The sequence below is a fragment of the Zymoseptoria tritici genome, chromosome 9 (genome assembly GCF_000219625.1).
Source record: "Zymoseptoria tritici IPO323 chromosome 9, whole genome shotgun sequence".
Taxonomy (NCBI): domain Eukaryota; kingdom Fungi; phylum Ascomycota; class Dothideomycetes; order Mycosphaerellales; family Mycosphaerellaceae; genus Zymoseptoria; species Zymoseptoria tritici.
This window is the reverse complement of record NC_018210.1, coordinates 1910885-1932390: the sequence shown is the minus strand read 5'-3', so window position 1 is coordinate 1932390 and position 21506 is coordinate 1910885. Positions and strand designations below refer to the sequence as shown.

The 21506-nt window shown below is 54.9% G+C and overlaps 6 protein-coding genes across 6 annotated transcripts; 2 read left to right on the top strand and 4 right to left on the bottom strand.

Annotated features, from left to right (window-relative positions):
* Positions 1 to 384: 384 nt before the first annotated feature.
* On the top strand, positions 385 to 1115 carry MYCGRDRAFT_110884 (uncharacterized protein; the record flags this gene model as incomplete). The annotated part of the gene is made up of 1 exon (XM_003849531.1): positions 385 to 1115. One exon carries the CDS (start codon positions 399 to 401, stop codon positions 1113 to 1115), a length of 717 nt encoding a protein of 238 aa, XP_003849579.1.
* A 671-nt stretch (positions 1116 to 1786) lies between these two features.
* Positions 1787 to 7525, bottom strand: MYCGRDRAFT_95955 (uncharacterized protein; the record flags this gene model as incomplete). The annotated part of the gene is made up of 1 exon (XM_003849484.1): positions 1787 to 7525. The coding sequence occupies one exon, from the start codon at positions 7523 to 7525 to the stop codon at positions 1787 to 1789; it is 5739 nt and encodes a 1912-aa protein (XP_003849532.1).
* A 2696-nt stretch (positions 7526 to 10221) lies between these two features.
* On the top strand, positions 10222 to 10932 carry MYCGRDRAFT_105803 (uncharacterized protein; the record flags this gene model as incomplete). Its single annotated transcript, XM_003849532.1, has 1 exon — positions 10222 to 10932. One exon carries the CDS (start codon positions 10281 to 10283, stop codon positions 10929 to 10931), a length of 651 nt encoding a protein of 216 aa, XP_003849580.1.
* A 221-nt stretch (positions 10933 to 11153) lies between these two features.
* MYCGRDRAFT_47776 (uncharacterized protein) lies at positions 11154 to 12486 on the bottom strand (the record flags this gene model as incomplete). Its single annotated transcript, XM_003849483.1, has 7 exons — positions 11154 to 11363; positions 11446 to 11621; positions 11674 to 11799; positions 11869 to 11903; positions 11968 to 12033; positions 12101 to 12190; positions 12263 to 12486. 7 exons carry the CDS (start codon positions 12484 to 12486, stop codon positions 11154 to 11156), a joined length of 927 nt encoding a protein of 308 aa, XP_003849531.1.
* A 1090-nt stretch (positions 12487 to 13576) lies between these two features.
* MYCGRDRAFT_95952 (uncharacterized protein) lies at positions 13577 to 14815 on the bottom strand (the record flags this gene model as incomplete). The annotated part of the gene is made up of 1 exon (XM_003849482.1): positions 13577 to 14815. The coding sequence occupies one exon, from the start codon at positions 14813 to 14815 to the stop codon at positions 13577 to 13579; it is 1239 nt and encodes a 412-aa protein (XP_003849530.1).
* Positions 14816 to 15647: 832 nt separating this feature from the next.
* Positions 15648 to 20189, bottom strand: MYCGRDRAFT_95951 (uncharacterized protein; the record flags this gene model as incomplete). The annotated part of the gene is made up of 7 exons (XM_003849481.1): positions 15648 to 17690; positions 17861 to 17963; positions 18516 to 18579; positions 18963 to 19045; positions 19110 to 19174; positions 19802 to 19942; positions 20055 to 20189. 7 exons carry the CDS (start codon positions 20187 to 20189, stop codon positions 15648 to 15650), a joined length of 2634 nt encoding a protein of 877 aa, XP_003849529.1.
* Positions 20190 to 21506: the final 1317 nt, after the last annotated feature.

Below are 21506 nucleotides of genomic sequence, written 5' to 3'. Positions count from 1 at the left end.
CGAGCCGGATTGTCACCGTAAGAGAGCAAACTCAGTGTGATAGAGATGGATTCGCCAGCGCTGTCCGCTTTGTCGTGGTGCTTCTTCCAGGTTGTCGACTGGAAGATCCCAGCAAGCACGACCATCGGGCTAGAACAGGATCTAGAACAGGATGCTACCATCAGCAGACAGCAAGCGTAAACATCGCTCCTGAAATAAGCGCATCGTGCGTCAAAAAGTCAGGAAGAGTGAATGGCCGTGAAGCTCATGAAAAATCTTGATCAGCTGCGAATTCGCCAAGCGTAGCCAGTACCCCTTTTTCAAGTGCGTCGAAGAAGTCTCATACCGGTCTCTACACCACCAAATGACCAATTCCCACTTTTCCATACCATTCAATACTAACGCAACACCAGTCCACAATGCCTTTCATCCACGGAATCGATGGCCAACTCCTCCAAGCCGGACTCGCACAGAGGGCGATCACGACCACATACGAGCTTCACCCTGGCGTCAGCGCACCACCACCACTTCACGCTCTCACTCTACCCTACCCGGCAGAGGAAGCGCTTCGACTGACGGACAACGCGCTCGGCCAAGCGCGCTGGATTCACCAACCATATTTCATCTCCATTGCATCGCCCGAAGCATCCCTCGACTTGCTGCACCCGGCGGCGAGATCGAGCACGTCGAGTCCGTACATTGACGACCGAGGCGAGCGAGTGGTACTCTGCGAAACGAGGCCTGGCATGCCGGATCGTGTTGCGCCGCGGTTGGGAAGACGACGAGTGCGCCGAGAACAACCGACTGTGTCGATGAAGGATCTTGTCGTTCCTCATTCCCCACCGCGCACAAGGACCGGCCGAGCTAAGGAACTTCCTCACAATGAGACAGCCGAAGTGACTCGTACTGGAAGTCACGAAGCTAACGACCGTGGCACTATGATGGCTCGAAGGCGACGAGATCCCGACATTCTGCGCAAAGACAGCATCCACAGCAAGAACGAGGGAGGAGAAACAGCAACCGACGATATGGACATTGACCTTGCCACAGATCCAGCTCCAACTTCGAGTCATTCCGGCACACTGCAAGGACCTTCGAAGCGCCTCAAGACCACGACTTCACCAAAGCACCCATGAGTAAAGATGCCACCTCCGTCAGAACAGAGTTTAATTGAGACGAGCGATATCATAAGTAGCGTACCGGAATATTCAACGGTGAACGGTTCGGACAGCAAGCGCGGACTGTAAGCAAAAGTTTGCGATCAAGCACATCGACGAGCGCTGATTTCCAAAGTGTGATTTTGGTAGTTCCAAAGAGCCTCTTCTGCCGTAGCGGAGTGATAGCAACTTCCATTGTTCAATATGATTTCCTAGCCTCAGTCGTCTTCCTTGTCTGTGTCGGTTGCGGGTGTGGAACAAAGAAGCAGTTCCTTGGTCTCTCTACTCACATCTGGACCCCTCTTTGTCGAATCGTACACAGTGCTTGAACCTCAATGGCTTCATATCATAGCCGAGTCGCAACATAGTAGGAGTAGGAGGTCAGTGACCACCGAGACTGGTGCTGAACGGCGGCGTGGACGAGCAGCAATATGCGGGACCAACATCGATCGTATCCCGCAATTGAGACGTTACAAATGCTCGAGGTTGGCAGCTGGAGAATGATCGCACTCATTCTCATTCCCACTCATCATACACCGCATCCTACAAGCTACCAATACAATTCCCATCCATGTCTATCCCACCCACTTTCCCTCCAAACGCACCCGCTAATCAAGGCAGTACACCCCAACACCCTAACAAAACATCACTCACTTCTCCATCAAAACCCTCCTCTCCCTCTCCACAACCTTCAACACCCCCAACTCCTTCAACCTCATCCAAATCGCATCATTATCCCGATCCGCCGAGACCTGCATCCCGCGCGGTCCATCATCAATCCTCTTTCCATCCAGAACTTCCAAGTTCGCGCCCGCGTAGCGCATCAAGACTTCGTACACGTTTCTTCGTAGTCTTGTCTCTGGATCCAGACGAGTGAGGTGTAGAGCGTCGGCGGATTCAAGGGCTTCGACATCCTCAGGCTCGCGAGAGTGCATGTCAGCGTGGATGGTCCAGTCGTCCTCCTCTGCTTCCTTCCCGTCGTCCAGTTGAGCGTCTCGCTTGACGACTTCGCCTTTACCGACGCCGATGATATCTTTTGCGGAGCTGGGGTAGAAGCCATTCACCACACCGCATCCCCGGAAGTTCACCCTCTTCAGCGCTTTCAGTCGACTGACGACTCCGACGCTCAGTCTGAACCTCTCGACTCGACATCTCCTCAAGTCCAGCTCCTCTAAAGAGGCCAGGTTCAGCAGTGGGCGTATGTCCTTGAGCCCATTGTCGCTGAGATTCAGCTTTCGCAAACCAGGGAAAAGAATTCCGAAATCCAGTGGGAGGACATAAATACCGCAGCTCGATAGATCGAGACATTGCACGTTTGGCTGAGGCGTCAATGGCAGAACCAAGGTAGAAGGGAGGGTCGTATTCGAAAGGTTCAGCGCTCGCAGCGTTGATGGAAGAGGCTTGGAGAGTAGAGTACAAGGTGTCGAAGCTGGCAGGATCTGCGAGGTGAGGGAGAGATGGGTGAGATTCGGGAGAGCGTTGTACAGGCCAGCAATCGAAGCGATGGAGTTCCCGTGCAGTCGCAAGGTAGTCAGAGACTGCAGACCGGCTACATTGAGGGTTTTCAATCCGCAAGATCGGAGAGACAGATGCGTGAGTCGGCGAAGTGGATGGTTCTGCGACCCAAGGGGCAAGCTCAGCGAGTTGTTGTCCAGATTTAGCTTTTCCAGCGAGCGCAAGGACTCCAGACCGCGCACTTGCTTGATCGAATTATTCGATAAATCCAGTTCATCCAGTCGCTGCAGTTGGCAGCCCTCAAAGTCGAGCACGCCAGTCATGCTGTTCCCTTTGAGGTTCAGCTTCAATAGTCCGTCCAAACCCATGATTCCGCTCATGTCAGCAATTTCATTGTTCTCCGCCCGCAGCTCCCTCAGATGGACCAAGCATCCAAGTGCGTCCAGGTTATCGAGTCGATTGCCCGAAATGTCCAGATACTGCAGGTTCATCAAGTGCGTCCAGCCGGTCAGACTTGAGAGCTGATTGTCCCTCGCAGTCAGCTGTCGCACTGTGACAGGCGCACCATTGAGATATGAAAGGGCATTATTCGACACATCCATCGATTGTGCTCTGCCGCAGAAGTCTTCCAATCCGTGCAATGAGTTGACACCACGACTGCGGAGGTCCAAGCTTTTCATCTCCTCCCAGTACGGCTCATGTTCGTACACATCCGTCAGAGTCTTGACAAGATCCTTCACAGCCAGGGCATATCGATCGTCCATTTCGTCGATGGCATGCTGCGCCAGACGACGAGCAAGGTGCTTTTCCGATGGCCGCTCTTCATCTTCCTCACTGATCGTGAATTCTGGGAGGTCGCTGAAGAAAAAGGGCCTTTCGAGACTCCTGGACGGAGATGACATCTCAACGATCTGTCCCTGAGGGTGGCGTTGGGTCAGAGGCCGGGAGACGCTCAGGTTGACGCTCATCATTCGTTCACCTGGCAGGGCGGCGATGAAGGACACTTCGCTGTGCTCGCGCCCTTCATGGTGGGCGATTTTGTTGGTGAGTGTCTGCCGTCGAAGAGAGACTTGCCTGTTGTTCTGCTTCATTTTCTGAGTGCCATATGGTGTCCGTGCTGGGGTCTGGCGGAGCTTGGGAGATGCGAGGTCGGCAATGTCGGAGTCATCATCTTCAACAGCCGTGTCGTCGCGAAGTTGTTGCAGAGCGTTGTGGTCGTGCTCGTATGCGAAGTCAGTGTTGTCCACCATTTCGTCTTCCTGGCCGCTCTCATCCGCATTTCGAGCTGCCAATATCGACCTGGCTTGTTTCTCCAACGACAACGCCGCCTGTGCAGCCGCATACTTCAATGGCTGCTGCTCCTCGACTGTTCTGCCCTCTTTGGCCAGGCTTTCCAACTCTTCATCTCCCCAAGACGTCACTCTGGTTTCCGTCTCAGCTTGGTGACTTGAGCCAAACGCCGTATGCTTTGATGAATGCGTGTACCTCGACGATACATGCGCGCTATCGGCCGTGGTAGGGCGCGCAAGTACAGTCTCCTGAGATGTGACTCTTGACTCCACCTCGCCTTTGCCATCAAATGTACTCGCCCGCCTCGATCGCGCGGCGCTGACACGGCGGATTTCTTCCTGCTCCCGTCGCTCGTCCACGGGCAAGTCGGAGATCTCGCCGAATGGGTCGTCATCGCTGGTGATGTTACTTGAAGGTGGTTCGCGGAAGCTGCCATAGCCACGCTTCTGCTTCTGCGCCTTCTCTTTGACGACAGACACGGCTCGGACTTTGACCCATTGTTTCTTCTCCCTGTCGTAGACCATGCTCCCCACCTGCTCTCCGATGAGATGTGCCACGGCATCTGGCGCCAGGTTACCAACATTCTCAGCCGATTTCTTCGTGCCGGAAGTGTTGATGCTGCGACTCGTGCTTGATGTTGTATTTGTGGCCTGGGAATGCTGGGCATCGGATTGTGTCGACTGCGCTGATCGTTGAGAGCACGGGCGGGAGTCATCTTCCGGCGCGGTGGCAATTGGTCCGCGGATCCGAATGTTGGAGTGCTCGTCCACTGCGACGAATTGCTCATCTTGAGAATCGTAGATGTCATCGTCCTCGTAGAAGGCCTCCTCCTCATGGTAGACGTTCTCGGTCTCCCGCTCCCCACCGTCGACTTGAATGTCCGCCACGGAAGCCGCAATGAATTCTGTATCGTCCTTCTCCTCGAATTTCCTCAAGTGGCTTATGACCCTCGCATTCGTGTGCTGCGATGTCCTCGGTCTCCATCCACTGACTCCCTCTCTCGATGGCGGACGTGAAACCCTCAGCATGGCGCCCTCGCTATCCCTGCCCATGAAGCTGCCCATTTCCTCACTCGGTGACGTACCAGCAGCTTCCTGATCAGACTCGGCGACACTACCCAACCCAGCACTTTTCCGGCCTGCTTTCTCCCGAATCAGTCTCATCACCATGACCGCCTCGTTAAAGAAGTCTTGTGTCGTGACAGATCTCTTTCTTTCCTGCTGCTGATGCTCGCCTGATGCCTTCTGGACGCGGAGGGTGAACTTAGCAACCTCGGTTGCGACGGCTCGGGCTTGCTGTTGGAGAGTCGGAGGGCTTCCAGATGCCATCGAAGTGTTCATCTGATCCAGTACGGCCTCCATAGCGGAAGGGTCTTCCTTCGCAAATGCTTCAGTGGCCTCTCTTATTTCGGCCTCGATGAGGGATTTGCTGCGATGTGAAGCCGGGGTAGGATTGCGAGGGCGGAGAATCTTACGTTCGGCGAGGACGTCGGGATGCGCAAAGGAGACGGGCGGTTGAGGGATCTTTGATTTCGTGGCGGAGATGGCTTCCTGGAGCTGTGCGTGGTATGAGCGATTGACCTCTGCAGCGTCGCTCAAGAGCTCAGAAGCGTGGAGTGTCCTCCTCCTTTTCGGTGTAGGAGCTTTGAAGGGAGAATTTGGTCCTCTCTTCCCAATGGCGACTGGGATGTTAGACTTCTTGCCATTGGCGGGAGACATGGCAATGAACGAAGAAACCATGTCAGTAGCGTCCTCGACGGTAGCTTTCAAGAACACCTGCTGCTTCGCAGACACTTTTCGATGATCCTGAGTCGACCGGCGCGAGCTGTGATTTGAGCTAGTCTGTAGTGAAGCCTTGCGCTTGACCCTAAATGTGTCTTTGGCATCGGGAGAGACCTCCAACTTGAACTTGAGAGGAGCTTTCATGCCAGGTGGAGGGACATCCGAGCCAGGCGAGCGGTCGCTATCCAGTCTGCTCTCATCTTCATCAGATGCACCCGTGATGGTGATTTCAGCGTTGAAGTGGCGATCGTTCAACTTGCCACTCCCGAAAGAAGCGTAGGAAGCGTCTCTCTCGTCGGGGTTGTCGTCTTCGAATACTTCATCTTGCTGCTCGTCACGCGCCTCATCCTCGTCCTCAGATCTGACGTTGGACAAATCCGGATCCAGCTGACTGAGTCGTCTCAACAGTCGCTTGCTCGTATAAGTATCATGCGGTCCGAAAAGCTTCAGAGGGCTGCCTGACGATCTCGATCGTGGTTCATTGGGAGCAATATCCTGCGCAGGCGTGCTTGGGGCGTGATGGTCGTCGCTGGACAATGGGCGGCTGCGGATCGGCAATGGTGACAGAAATCCGCTTGATTGACGTGCATTGGCTGCAAGGCCAGTGGTCGATTGTGATGCACTGAGTGGCCTGTTCTTGAAAGATCCGTGGTCCGCAAATCCACCTCGTCCGACCTGAACACGATCTGGCAGTGTCTCCGGAGTACCAGTGGGAAGATTCTCCGAAAGTGAAAGATCTGGCGCAGCTGACAAGGATTCGCCGTCGGTGAAAGTGGACTCATCGAACAAAGCCCTGCTTTCGTCGTCGCCGCCATCTCGAGACCGAGCATGGCCATTCCCCGGTTTCGGCAACATGCTATCATCGACCTGTCCACCCTGCTCTTGACTTGGATGCTGCAGATCGATGTGCATGTCCTTGGATTTCTTCACCATGTGCGAGTCCAAAGCTTTGTAGTCGACCGAGCCATTGACTGTAGTGTGTTTTGAGATGAAGACAGGGCTGAAGTCCTCTTCCAGCTCAGTCTGACCGCTCACTGCCCTGCTCCCAGCCTGCAGCTTTTGAGCGCTCGAGAAGATAGCTGTCTGATCGTGTTGCAGTTCCCGGCCTGCATTGTCGTGGTTGCCATATGGATTGCTGTCGAAGCTTTCCTCGCCCACCAGCTCCTCGTCTTGATGCCTCCCGTCGCATTGCTCACCCTCGTACTGCTCTCCCTCATAATTCTCCTCCTCGTACTGCTCTTGACCCAGACCCTCGCTTTCCTCTCCCACAGCAGCCAGCTTGCCATCGTCCACGGAATCGTCGTACCGAGAGTCGTCCAGCTCCGTGTTCCACATCGGCGGGCTAGACGGCATAGCTTCGACAGTGGGGTGATTAATCCAATGCATGCTCTTTCTCGTCTTGGGTGCACCACTGTCCTTCTGCGGCGTCTGTGCGAATATATTCTCCAGTCCGTTCGCACCGAATAGATCAGTCTGATCGCCGTAGCCGACCTGACCACGTACCAGCCGTCGCTTCCATTCCAGTGTTTCCTGCTGTTTTTTGGGAGAAGCACTTTTCGACCTCTGCTGAATCGTGTCGTATTGGAGCACGGAGTTGTCGGAGGCGCCTGAGAAGGATCGTGATGGGATGAGCTTTGAAGAGCCGTATAGTCGTCGGAGGGAGTTGTTGTCGCTTTGTGAGAGTGTTCGTAGTGGACCACGTCGGGTCGAGAGAGTCTTCTTTGGTTGGCGTATGGAGGCATTGGAGAGGCTGTCGGCGGCGTGGGTAGCGGAGGAGACTGGCGGAGGTGGAGGTGCGAAGCCAGCAGGAATCTCCCATGTCTCGGTCAGGCCTTGTAGCCACGGCGCGACGTTTTGTGACATGATGGTGCGGTATGGTGGTGGTGTGAAAGTTGCTCCGGGATGAAGCTCGCGTTGTTGTTTTGGTGGGAAGATGCTGTGCGACCACGATGCCTGACAATTTTCGTATGGTCCAGCAACAACTCCAATATCGCCAACCAAGCAGTGAAGAAGAGTAAAAGCAAAATCAATCGACAAGCACAGTAATATCGAGAGTGTGTCGTATGATGTATATCAATCGTGCACGGTGGTCTTTGAAGATCGCCGGCACTGGTCGCGTCTCCCCAAAGGTCTAAACAGCCCATAGCAACGCCCCACTTATATTCTGGCTTTTGGTTTGCCTTTCTCTCCTCGACGATCACATCTGGTACGGGCAGACACCACAATCTTGCCACAGCACTTCAACATGCGTAGAAGATGATGACACTGCCCTACGATCGCTCTCTCCGCGATGATACGCACTCACCGACCCCGTGGATTCGCATGGAACTGTCCCTCCGCCTTTCAACAAACAGAGCTGTTCCGCAAGATCAACTATGAGGACTGCGTGATCGATGAGGATGACTTTCCCGATTCACAACGAGCGACGAAGCGACGACGGATCGAGGCTCTGGCAGACGATTTCCTGAATGGCCAACCTCTCTACATTTCATCGGCCAGATTAGTCCCTCCGTCATTGCACCATGCTGTGTGCCGCTCGTTTCGAAGACCGAAGGATGGTAGAGCTTTTCTCGCGGAGAGGCCGGTGGAAACGACTTCGGCGAAAGGAAGCGGTGTATTGTGGGAAGATGTTCAAGACGAGTTTGAATTTATGCGAGACTTCAATCGACAGCAATTGACCGACCATGGAGTCTCTGGAATGGACGATGACGGCATTGTTGGGGAGGATGTGAACCACGATCTGGTCAGGTCGACTGTCGTAACCGCTCAGGCCAGCTGTTCGTCCGCACGGAAATCTCGTCTCACAAAGAAGCTGGCTACCGGCCCGAGCGAAGAGGCGCTTCGAATAGCGGCCGAACTACGGGATCACATCAGCCGCCGGAGGAGTAGTCGGCTGTCTGGTCCCCTACAAAATCAGTCAGATCTCTCGCCGGAAGTTGTTGCTGAGACTCAGGACGATGCGACCGGGACCTCAATACAAGACTCGATCTCGGAGACTGGTCCCACGCCAACAGCCGCTTGGACGAGCTCGAAATGGATCAAGAGCGGACTCCTCGAGCTACGCAGGAAGACGGTAGACGAGGAATGCAGCAGAGACGAGCTTGGGGTGTCTTCGCTCGCCACACCGTCACAAAGAGCACCTGTCAGAACGGTTGCGAATCTTCGTCGCGGTCGGAGTGCGGCCTCTCAAACTCAGGCCGAGGCTTCCTCATCCGTCAACTCTGCTCCGATCTCCACACGAGAAGACTCTTTCTCAGGAGTAATTACTGGCACCGATCCGTCGGCTGGGACTGACTGTATATTTGAGACTGCACCAGAGGAAATGCCCGAGGATCACGACTCGCGAGATCATACCGAGAGTCACCCCGTTCAAGGAGACAGTCAAGATCAGATCCTTCGCCGCCAAGGTATACATGTTGCACCTCGGCGATCATGGGCTCCTATCAACACAACCTCGACTGCAGACCATAACCCGTCAACAACAGATCATGTTGATGCTTCTGCTGCATGCCCAGAGATCCAGCCTGCCATTCGTTCTGCGATACTGGACTCGTCCCAACATCATGCCGGCAAGACATCGAAAGCTAAGCGAGCCACAAAGTCGGTCGGTACATCTTTGGATCGACCTGCACGTTGTGCTGCCAGACGACAGTCCGCGCCCTCTCAGTCTCAAGCGTACGGCGGAGATGCTCACGAAACGGTATCCGAACCTGTAACTATCGACCATGCAGCGCGAATCGACTACACCGCCGCTACGAGCAAAGGTTCCTCGCCGTTTCTATTCCGCAAACGAGGTGGAAAGGTCAAGAAGGGCGAGGTCAGCAATGCAAGCACTTCAGGCAAGAGTGAATCAAAGAAGAACAGCCCTCTCAGCAAGGATTCGAGCAACTTGACCCCTTCGAACGGCGTGCATCCGGTGTCGTCTGGTGAAGTAAACGCAAAAGCGCCGATTCCAGCGAAAACACCACGTCGAAGGGTCGACTTCTCCTCCACTGGACAGCCAGTCGATGTAGCATCGGCCTCCAACACACCACTTACCGACCAGCATCTGAACAAGATTCTGCCAAGGAAATTTGATCGTCGCAGTTCCTCCATCCGCAAAGCTCTTCGCGAGGAGCTCTTGACCAGTGGCGCGGAGTTCTCCCGAGTTAACGACGACCTCACTGATAATGGCACGATCGGTGACAACACGGAGCACTCCCAACCTCAACTCTGGCCGGGCACACAGGTCCTGCTCGCGAAGGCACAGACCGACCTCTTCACCTCACCCGAGAAGCCGGATCCGAGTACCGCCGCCGCGGCTCATACAACATCTTCGCAGGCCGGCGCGACAAGGGAACCACTCAAGCAGTTGTCTCAAGAACAGGCTCGAGCTCCACTACCGAGTACTCAAGCACTGCTGGACGGATGGCAAGGCTGGTCAAGCGTGAAGAAGCCCCGACGTAAAAGCGACGACCTGAAGAGGAAAAGCCTTGTTCTATCACCAACGGTGCTGCGCAAAGGTGGGCGGAATGAGGACATGAGGCGCAGTAGCCTGCGTTTCGAGGCCGATTTCACCCTTGCTGGCGAGAACGAGGAAGTGGAGGACGAGGCAAGTCATGGTCGAGCTGGCGCAACGATGATACCACAATCACTGTCAACGACTGGCGAGTTCAGCTCAAATCTCCCAGCATTGCGCTCGTCGGCCGACAAGGACGTCACAACATCATCTTCTGACCAAAGCATCGATACCGTGGCGCCTAATCGCCGCCCACGTCCTGTCGCAGCGCATCGACAGCAAGTTCCCTTGACCTCCAGCCACAACTTTCAGATGCCATCTACTCTGTCCCTCCACGCGGGTTTCTCGTCCGTACAAACTGACCAGCTGCGTGTAAATCGCAGTCCAAAGAAGAGTTCCGGGGGCTGTTTGGCTACGCCGGCGTCTGTTCGAGTTGGCGATGTGGCTGAAGAGGAGGATGGTCCACTACGATTGAGCTTCCAGCAAGCACAAGTGTGGGAAGACGACAGCTTTGGCTTCGACAGCACCACGGACATGGCCATCGCCACCGTCGATACGCAAACTCATGCTTTCGTCTCAGGCATTGGCGCAAATATGCAGCATCCCAGCCAACAAGAGTCTCAGGTCTCCAGTAGCTCTGTGGTGAAGCGCAAGAAGGCGCTCGACAGCACCTCGCAGCTTTCACAAGATCTGGACGGCTTGCTGCAAGATGTATTGGAGAAGAGTACGGCGGGTTTTCTGGGCGGTACGGATGGTACGGACGGGTTCTGAAAAGGCGGCGTATCAATATCGAGGCGAACATGACGAGCTGCTTGACGGATATGCAGATCTGCCTCCCATTGGCTTTTACACGATGGAAAAGAGCTCGGCGCCGATCACAGGTCACGTAGGTGAACAGGAACAAAACAGTACCGCACCTCTCATTAATCATTGCCAGCATCAAACTTTCATCGGTTCCAGTCCCAGCGACGTCTTCCACCTCTCTTCATTCCGTCAGACCTTATCCGCAACACTGTCCGCATCGCTCTTCTTCCTCTGTCCCAACTCGTGCTGTTTTCGGTTCCTCAGCTGCGTCAGACTCGGGACCACATTCGTCAGATCGCCCATCGGAAGACTGATGGGAAAGTCCACCGTTGGGAAGACCAGCGCTGCGAAAAGGTACCATCCGATGATTGTCGCCACGAAGAAAATCCCACCGGCGGCCTAGATGAATCGGACTAGTCAGCCGTACACCTCCGCCGCGAATATGAGGTGAGAGAAGAAGTGAAGTGAAAGGAGAACTTACCAACTGAAGATTATGCGCCGTCTGCAAATGCCCACCCGCAACAGAGAAATACAAGCCGGAAAGCAAGCACGAACCGAGGACGATGCACGCGAACAGCGCAACAAAGACGACATTCGTACGGATCGTGCAGATCCAGAAGAATGCCATCAAGAGGGTGAAGGCGACCCAGTAGAAGCCTGCACCTTGTCAGCTTTTGAGGTGAGTTGCGTGGGATGGAGATGCACGCACCCATGTTTGCGTTGAATTCCGGCGAATTCAGACCGGCCGCGGGATCGTTGATCGGATCAGGGGAGTAGGAGGCGTACACGCCGAAGCTGGGCATGTACATTGCGCCGGAGGATGCGTAGAAGGAGCCTGTGGAGAAGAGGTCAGTTGGATGAAATGGCGGAACGAGGACGAAATTGGGGAGGAACGGAGGCATACCGAACGACATGAAGACGAGGAAGGAGAAGGTGTTGCTATTGGCGATCAGTACTTGACCCTTGCTGACGGAGGTCACGAAGAGGAGGAAGATCGTCATACCCCAAGAAGAACTCGAAGATGCCCGCAACCCACACGAGAACGCCGCCGTAGAAGATGATCGCCGCACTGCGAGACGAACCAGGTCAGCCAGATTCACCAATCGCCCACGGACCTCTCTCTGCGGGAAACATACTTCTGGAACGATCCTCCTCCACCCGCCTGCCGCCACCCCATCATCTCCATCGCCAATGGCATCAAACTGAGCTCGAAGCCAACGATACCGCTGCGAGAAACTGGTCAGCTACGACATGAAATCCACATCCCTCGCCCTGGAGGTAGTAGGACGCCCACTCACAGCGGCGTCGGATTCCCAAACAACTTCTGCAGCGGATGTTTCATCCCCGGCGGATCGGCCACTTTGGGGTTGAGGTACATCTTCTCGAACAGCTCGGAGGAAATGGTGACATTGGTTCCGGACCGAGTGATTTGTCGAGGGATGAAGTCGGTGTCACTGTCATTGGTATTGTGTTGGTTGTTGATTCGCTCGTGGAGAGCGTGGGTTTTCTCGAAGTCGGCCATTGCTGCGATGTTGTGGAGTTGACTCGGCGGAGACGCTCAGATGGTCAATGGTTCTTTATCAAAGATTGACGACAAGATTCAAGGACAAGATGCTACGGAATGATCCAGCAAATCTCACAAGGACCTACGAATCTATATACCCGATACTCATTCCAGCCTACCCTGAGCTGGCATTGCGTAACAGCTACACGAGTGGCAGCGCTACGGGACGACTCGGACGAGCTTTACATAATTGTGGTTCGAGGAGGTCGTCACGAGGTTGCCGATGTTGTCGCAGAGGACGTCTGCGTGAACGCCAGACGAGGATGAGATGATGTGCGGAGTACCATGCCGGGTCTCAGACCCCTTGCGAGATCGACTTCCCCGCCGGATGTTCTGGCAGAGCGCTTCCGCCGGGCGACTAGCAGGGGATGGTGATGCTAGTCTGGCCATTGCGAAGAATTGCCATGCGTGGATGAGACTTCGTTGAAACAGGAACATATCAAGTGCTGGAGCAATTTACGCATAACCGACGCCGGAAGTCCGCCCACGCCCAGAACTCCACGCAGATCGTTGTAGGCAGACTTCATTCACTTGCAATGGAGCGAAGCGGCCAAGAAACTCTAAATGAAGTAAGCTTGTCAGTGGGCGCTTGTTGCTTGTTGTTTGTCATCGACTGGGGTGAGCAATGAGCACAGGTGTGATGACACTCCTCAGCCTTTCAATGACACATTGGTACTCACAAGTGGCCAATCAGTATAGCAATCGATGACAAAGAATAAGACGAGAGGCAAGCAGCCCGGAAACGGCAAGCAAGCAGAAAGAAAGACTTCGGGAGAATGAGGGAGACAGTTCAGGGATTGAGACATGCAGCAACGCCATTCAAAGAAGTCGCAATCATTCTGGTGTCCAGCAATGTTCATTGGGATCTCCAAGTCGATGCCATGCCAGAAACTCGTACACTCAACGTTGTCCCTTCAATCCGTCGCGATGCCGACAGCCTCTCTCAACGCATGTTTCCTTTATCGAGCTCATGGGTCCGCAAATCCCTAATCAAGATTCCTGAACAGCACCTCAACATTCCGCAACACGCTCGAACCTTGTCCATCGCTCATGCTCCCGTCCTCATCGCCTTCATCAAGCCAATCAAGTCTTTCTCCGCCCTCCCGGTCACCACATCCAAAGCCAACGACTTATCCACCATCAATCGCTGCACCAGCCGTATCACAGGCTGCGTCTCCTCCGGACGAATCCCTTTGGCAACCCAATTGGTATTGCCAGTAACACGATCCAAGAACCCCATAGTGAAGACGTAGACTTGAGCTTCCACTCGCGAGGGTGCTAGCCTAAGCGCATTGTGAACAGCCTCCGAGATCTGATTCTGATGCGCGTTCGCGGATGAGACTGGAAGTGTCGCAAGACAAGCGTCCATGACCATGGTGGCGTATTTATGGATCTTGGAAGCATTGCCACTGTGGTCGGCGCTGCGACTGCCGTTGACGAGATAGCCTCGAGCGTCGGCGGTGCTGTGGAACTTGTTTGTGTAGATGCCAGTGGCTGGGGCTGGGATGAGTGGTCCTGCAAAAGTATGGGGCGCCTTCATCCTCTTGATGGGTCGGGCAGTGGAAGATTCGGCTGTTTGCTGGGTTGGCTTGCTCGCGGAGGGTGGCGATGAAGATTCTCGTCGTCGTTTGGTGCCGCGGGTCTGCACTTCGACTTGGCCGTCCATGAACTCATCAATGAGGACCTGCCCAGCATCCGTCGACCCTCCCAGAACAGCATCAATAAGATGCTGCGTAGCTTCGACGCCACACCCGGGAGCATGGACATCGAATAGCCAGCCGCATATGCTACACTGGGAGAGATCATTGAGCGATTCATGGCCGGGACCTGTGTTCTGCTCGACCGCGGAATTTGCTGCTTCAATGAGCTCCGGAATGTCAGGACAAGCAGGGACGGTGTATGGAGGCGGTGTGCGGAGCACCCAGCTGAGATCGTCCTCGGGGAGAACGTCCTCGAAGCGACCGGTGTTGTAGGTCAAGACAGAGCCATTGCTGGGCTGCGCATGAGCCTCACCAGCGTCGTTGTGGCCAAGTCGTGGATCGATCATTTGCTCGTCAGGAAGGATGTTTGCGCTTGATTGATTGTGCATCGGGTCGTGCTGGTTGGAAATGCCAGCGTGCTGCTCCGTGGGTAGAGGAGAGAACTCAAGCCCAGTCAGATCCTTCACGCACTGGGCGAATTGCTCGTCCGTAAAGGGCTGCATGGGCGTCTCGTTTGCTGGCGGAGACTGAGGATTGTATCCGAAGCTTTGCAAGTAGGCCTGATAGTCTGCATCTTGATCTGTCATGGCGGTCGTGAAGTTGGATGAAGGCTGTATCTGTGGCCGAAGGCTCTCTCCGATCGATCAACAGGGCGTCCGAGCCGAAGGTCTCTGGGTGAATGTCTTGTGGAATGAGGTAGAAGACGTTCTCTTGTGATCGAATCGTCTGGATTTGTTGGTTTGCCTGGGAGAAGTTCGAGGACAGCAGCCATCTTAAGCGGCCGAACATCGACGTCGTTGCTCGTGTTTTGTGTTGGAATGTTTTGTGTTGGAGAGAATGTCCGAGCGGAGGAAACTCGAGTGACTCGACTCGGCAGTTCGAGACTGTGCTGGAGGGCGAGGCGCCAGGAACGTGTTGCAGATGAGGTGAAGTGAGACAGGAAAGAAAAGAACCATTTTCTTGGAGAAGAGAAACTGCTTGGAGGTGACTGAGATGTCTCAAGCAGAGTCTCGAACAGTTCTCAGAGCCTTCGAGTGGAGGCAGCAAAGTCGATGAGCGTAAGCAGAAAGTCATGATGAGACGGCGAGGACGATCAAGCGTTGACGACAGAGCTGCAAGGGAATCTTTGGCGACGACGAGGTGAGAAGACGATCAGTGCGCAAGACTTTTGATTTGTGGAAACGCCGCTGTATAGACATTTCCGTGTGGGTATCATCCTTCTCTCTTTCCTCGATCATCCGTATGATCATTGCCGTGAAGTGCGCCTTCCAACATCATCCTTGATGAGGAGCGCCGTCGATATAGTACAAAGCCAGCAAAGCGAAGTCAAGAAAAGCAAACAAGAAAGAGCAGCAGCAGCATCCATCGCACCATGCCCCCAAACGCCGGTCATCATCATCATCGTATCCAAATCTCAACTCAGTTCTTCCTCTTCCGCTTCGGCATCTTGTCCTCCCAAATCCCACCCAGCGCCTCACAAGCCGCCTTGCGCTTGAAACACGGCGTACACCGCACCCCATCATTGCCCGGGTTCTTCGGCGCATTCTTGTGGCAAGTAGCGCACTCGAATCTCGGACCCCGACGCTCATGTGCCAGCTTGCGATGGACCTCAAACGCCTTCTGCGTCTCCTCGATGTACTCGGCCGACAGCACCATTAGGCCGTTCTTGGTGGCGACAGTCGTGCTGCCGGGTGGGTTGGCGGCGGTGATGTGGCCTCGGTCGGTGACGATGTGGACGAAGTGGTGGTTTGGGCACTTGCGGCCTGCCGGGCACCAGGTTCCGCCGCTGTTGAGGAAGGGGAGGCAGAGAGTCTTGGAGGGGTCGGGGTTGGTGATCAAGGTGGCGGCGGGAGGAGGGAATTGGAACGCGGGCGGAGGCGCAACCGCGTTGGCGGCGGGAGGAGGAGATTGGTAGGAGGTGGCCGGAGCCGGGACCACGTCGGAGACGGGAGGAGAAGGATCGCCGCCCAAAGCGATGAAGAGGTTCATCTCCGCCTCTTCGAGGGTGAAGCCGGCTGTTGGCTCGGCGGAGGCGGTGTCGGCAGGGCCGGCGGAGGATTCCTCGAGAGAGGAGAGGAGGACATACCCTTCGCGAGGGTCTCTCGGCTCCTCCTGCGCCGGCGAGCTTGTCTGCTCAGCATTGGCGGCAGGGGCGGGGAGGTTGTTGGCGGCGGTGGAGAGCGGAGGGGAGGATGCCGCGGGAGAGAAGCTCACCGCAGAGTCGGCGGGAGAGGAGGAGAAGCTCTCCTGTGGAGAGAAACCGGAGGTGAGATTGCTCATCCCAGGGAAGCAAGACGAGAGCGGAGAGATGACACTCTCCTCGGCGGCAACAGCAGCTGGAGCGACAGTGACGTTGTTGTTGGCTTGAGAGTCGTAGCCGCCGGGGAAGGAGATGTCGTCGTCGAAAGAAAAGCCAAACTGCTGGTCTTGCTGACCAAGGTCAAAGCCGCCGAACAGAACGCTGTCGCTGGCATCGAGTGCGTTGAGAGTGGATGGATCGATGCAGGAAGATGGGAGGTTGGGATCTGGCTGTTGATTGTTGACGGGGGTGTCTTCGGACCAGATGTGATCGTAGAATGCGGTCTGAGCTGCTTCGTCGATAACGAAGGAAGACTGAGCAGCACTGTCGCTGTTGGCAGGAGACTGGACTGCGTTCTCTGTAGTGGTTGGGGTAGGCGCAGCATGGTCGGTGTTGCTATGGGACTGGACAGCGTTGTTGGAGCTGGTAGAGAGCTGTACTGCGTTGTTGGTGTTGGCAGGGAACTGAGCTGCGTTGGTGGTCGTGGTAGGCCAGGCAGGGAACTGGACTGCGTTGTTGGTGTTGGCAGGGAACTGAGCTGCGTTGCCGGTCGTGGCAGGCCAGGCAGGGAATTGGACTGCGTTGTCGGTGTTGGCAGGGAACTGAGCTGCGTTGCTGGCCGTGGCAGGCCAGGCAGGGAATTGGACTGCGTTGTTGAAGTTGGCAGGAATTTGAACTGCATTGTTGGAGTGGGCAGGCAATTGGGCTGCGTTGTTGGTGTTGGCGAAAGAGTGGACTGCGTTATTGGCATTGGCAGGAAACTGGACTGCATTGCCGATGTTGACAGGATACTGAACAGCGTTGTTGGTATCGACAGGAGCCCAGTCTGCATTGACGCTGTTGGCGGGACCCTGAATGGGCATGGTGGTGTTGGCGGGAGTGTCGAATGGAGTGTCGAATGCCATGTCAAAGCCGTCGTTGAAAGCGCCGCCGTTAAAGTCGAACGCACCGAACACGGATATTGCGCACTGTGTGCAGCAACTACCTTCGTCGAGCTGTTGCTCAGGAAAAGGTAGATGGCAGACGAAGCAGTCCTTCGTGGTCTCGGGGTGGTATGCTTGCATCTTGAAGAGTGTTGGGTTGTGTGGTGAAGTCTTGTGGGAGTCTTTCTTGGGTTGCTGAAAAGCTTGATGAAGTGTCGAACGGCAGTCTTGAGCAGAGTGCTGAGCAGAGTGTTCTTCAGACGAAGTCTTGCAGTGTAAGCTGGCGGAGCGAGTGCTTGATGCTGTCGAGTTCTTGCTTGAGCGCTGCGGAGCTGCGAATAGGTGTGGTGAAAACTGCGCTGCAGTCTTGAAAAGGCCTTGCACTGGCGTTCTTGTCTTGAGTCTCTGACCGGCGGAGATTGGTATGCTGGCGGATGCGCAGAGGGTGAATGCAATGCTGTATGCGAATGCTGTGTGCGGTATGCGGAGAATTGAACGATGTCAAGGAGAATGCTGGTGAAAGTGTACAGAATGGAATGTGGTGTATGTCTGGAAGAAGAGGAAGAAACTGCACGAGCAGACGACGAAGGTAGACATCTTCCTCAATCTTCAATGGCAATTGCGGTGGCTGGTCGTGCGTGGTGCTCGGGCCTGTGAAAGTAGCTCTTGGCGTTTCAAGCTTAGCCGCATTGGGAAACTGCTGGGAGGAAGTGAAGTGAATGTTTTCCCAATCGCCCAACAGTGAAGGAATTCATATCTCAACACTCAGTGCTCGGATTTGCATGATTTCTGTCGGAGATTGTAGCGCTCGTTGCAAAGATTCATCTCAAAGAATATCTTGGTGTTGTGACTGCTGATCATGTTGCGCTGAATCCGAAGAGCAAATCGTGTTTGGGAGAGTCGCTCGAGCAGCTGAACAGGGTCCAGCTTCAACATGACGACGAAGCCTCCTCCGGCCAATGAGAAGTTTTTTATGGCTTCCACTTCAGCTTCAGCACTGCCTCGCTGGTGACTGGTCAGCGGAATGTCATGAGAAAATGGATATCATTCACTCGCAATACTGACCTTCCTCTAGGAGAAATTCCGAGCGGATGGAAAGATTCCCCTTGCCGCCGCGCAGCTTCCGATACTGGTGAAGTGGTATTTGTCGCCAATGCTGCAGATCATATGCGCCCGTGAAGACAACGCCAGGGCTCCGCACGCTCCACATTGCTCGACATGACTGGCTCGCCGATCTCCAACCTCCTTCTTCCCTCGCAGGGTTCTTTCATGGCCGGAAGTCGAAGTGTCACCGGAGATGGGGTGGCAGATGTCGGAGGAGAAGAAGCAGCGGCGGCCTCAGGCAGGCGGAAGAGGCGGCGGTGTCATATGCGGAGCGCAAAACGACGGCGGTGTCGAGCGAGGGAGGATGGACCTTGGAGGAGGAAGAGATGAGATTGAAGAATGTTTGCGAGGACGATGCGATGGAGGCTCCAAGTGTATGCGATGGCGGTGTATTGTTGGCCTTCTCACCATAAGACAGCAGACTTCCCTGGTATTGAGATCCTTCTGCAGCCGTGGCATATTGTTTCCTAACAATGGCAAATTTTTGGGCACTGTGGTTCCATCTGTCATTGACGGAGCTCTCGATTGACGCCGAAGCCTCCAGTGGATACGTACCTCAATGATAGCGTCTCCATGAGCGAGTCCGTGGAGCAGGCCGTGGAGCTGACCAACACCACAGGCTTGACACCGTCAAGCAGCCTTTTCGCCCTCTTTTCTCTTGCATTCACAATCACAACCATAACCCCGACCACCTTCCACAACGGCGACAATCCACCTCTGTCAGTGGCTAGCTCTCAAGAGCTCGTTGCCGACCATCTTTCTCAGCTTCCTCGTCCACCTCCTGCCTCCAGAACACATACTTCATCCACGAAGTACGGACTACGCTGCTACTGACCACGGTCTCATCGCCGTCTATACGAACTCGCAGAGGTCTCCACGATGGCAGGCGCTGGAGACAGCCCGGTTCGCAAGGAAGTCAGGTGAGAACCCTCGACGAGACGGGTCAGAGTACAATGTAACATATTATATTACCGGCAGAGCCAGTCCAGCTTCTGTGGGATGAGCACGCCATGGAGCGGGAAGAGGAGCGGATAGTGTAATTCGGGCGCGAGTCCTAGTACAGCAGGCGTACAGCGTTGAAAGAATCCAAGCAGGGGAGAATAGGACTAGGAGATAAGGAATACCTTCTGCATATCTGACATCTGTAACGTCTGGACAGCCCGGCGAATGTAAACAGTCTTTCAGTCGACAGCTGCGATCCGGCTTCATCTGAAATCGACAGGGCCGCGGCTATCGTGTGTACTTACTGACCTCCGGGCGAGGGAGAACGAAGGGTGTGCTTCTGCCCAGTGAGGTGACCCTCCTTGATCGTACGTTGTGCTGGTCAGAAGTCCGCGAGCTGTGCTGCGTTGCGGGTCAGAGACCACCAGGAAGCCCGTCAATGCAGGCTGGACCTCGGGCCATGCGACGATCGCAGTGTTATCCATGAGTCCACAGCCCAGATTTATGGGGAGTTGTGATAATCAAGGCCGCATGCTCACAATAGCAGGGAAGACTCACCACGTCAGCGGTATCGATCATCGAGGCACCCGACTGCAGTGGCGGGCCGCTCGCCGGAGCTTTCCACGCGAGGCGCGTGTTCCCGCACATCGACATCATGCCCGTCGACTTCTGCCAGAGCTGCCGGAAATGCATCGTAAGTCGATCGAATGCCACGGAGCTTGGAGGTGTTCGTGCGGTGCGAGTGATGTTTGGACCGAGAGACTAAGTGCGTGCTGACGGCAGTGCAACTGTAAGGTACCTTGCAGAAGAGCTGCCAGATTTTTTCCGGCTTCTTAGGTCTGGCTGAGACAGAAAGTATTATTTGGTCATGGTGACAATGTTGCAGTGAATGGACAGAAAGAGTGAGGTTGGGAAGGAAGGTCTTAGTAGCGAGAAGCAGGATGTCCTTCCTTTGAAAGCTAAGCGAAGAGCAGAGCATTGATGTCTTGTGCAGGAGCCCTTCTTCCCATGAAATTATCCCAAGCCAAATTGGTTCGAAACACAACCTTCTATGCAACACCGCGGGCGCTCCACCTGCCCCTATCCTCGCGAGTCCCAGTGTGACGAATCATCGCTCACCGGACCGGAAGCCTGCTCGACCTCGCATGCGGCTGCCGGTTCAGTATCGTGCCGCGGGACTCACTCGATCCACCTCAAGCGCAATAGTAGCCGAGAAGGGCGCCGTCGTCGTAGTCTGGCAGGCATCGATGGCACTGCTCGGGCGTCCTCCACCCCGGGCAATCGCTGTCGGTGTCGCAAGTGTAGAAATGTCCGCATCTCAACTGGGTCGCGCGCTCGAAGATCTCGTTCTAGAAATGGTCATTCAGTCAGCATGAGACTCTCAGCGCAGCGTGATGAGGGAAGCAGTGAAGCACTCACCGCCGAGTTTGGTTTGGCAACGAGGGCGTTGACGGCGACAGTAGCGGCCAGCATGCTGATGATTGCGAGACGGAACATTGTTGCAGGATCGAAAGATGTCGAGCTGAAGGTGTTGGTGTAGTAAATGATGTCGTCGTAGAGCAATGGAGTTTTCGCGGGCCGCTTCGTTGTTGATGGCAATCGTAGCGGAGTAACTGAATGCTGTTTGGGTACCTTCTCAAGCGCGGGACAACCGGCCCTATATACCACCTCTCAATGCGAGGCTCGCTGTATCAATTGCCGAACGGAGAAGGCGGTGAACGAAAGAAATGCCGAAGGACATGGAACATTTCAGAATTCAGATCCATCGTGCCCCTGTTGACAAGTCCGACCCCGGCCAGCCAATAAAGTATATCCTTTTTGCATCTCCAACGGCCGGTCCTAGCGCAAGAACGACTTCTTCGCGTTGTCGCCTCCCTGTTGGGCTTGGTCGAAAGCGTACAATCGATTAGTGAGATCCTTCAAAACATAGAAAATAGCGCCCATCTGAAGCCTACCCAGCCTAGTAGCACCTGCTCCACGGTCCACCGGACGATTGATTCAAAGGAATGT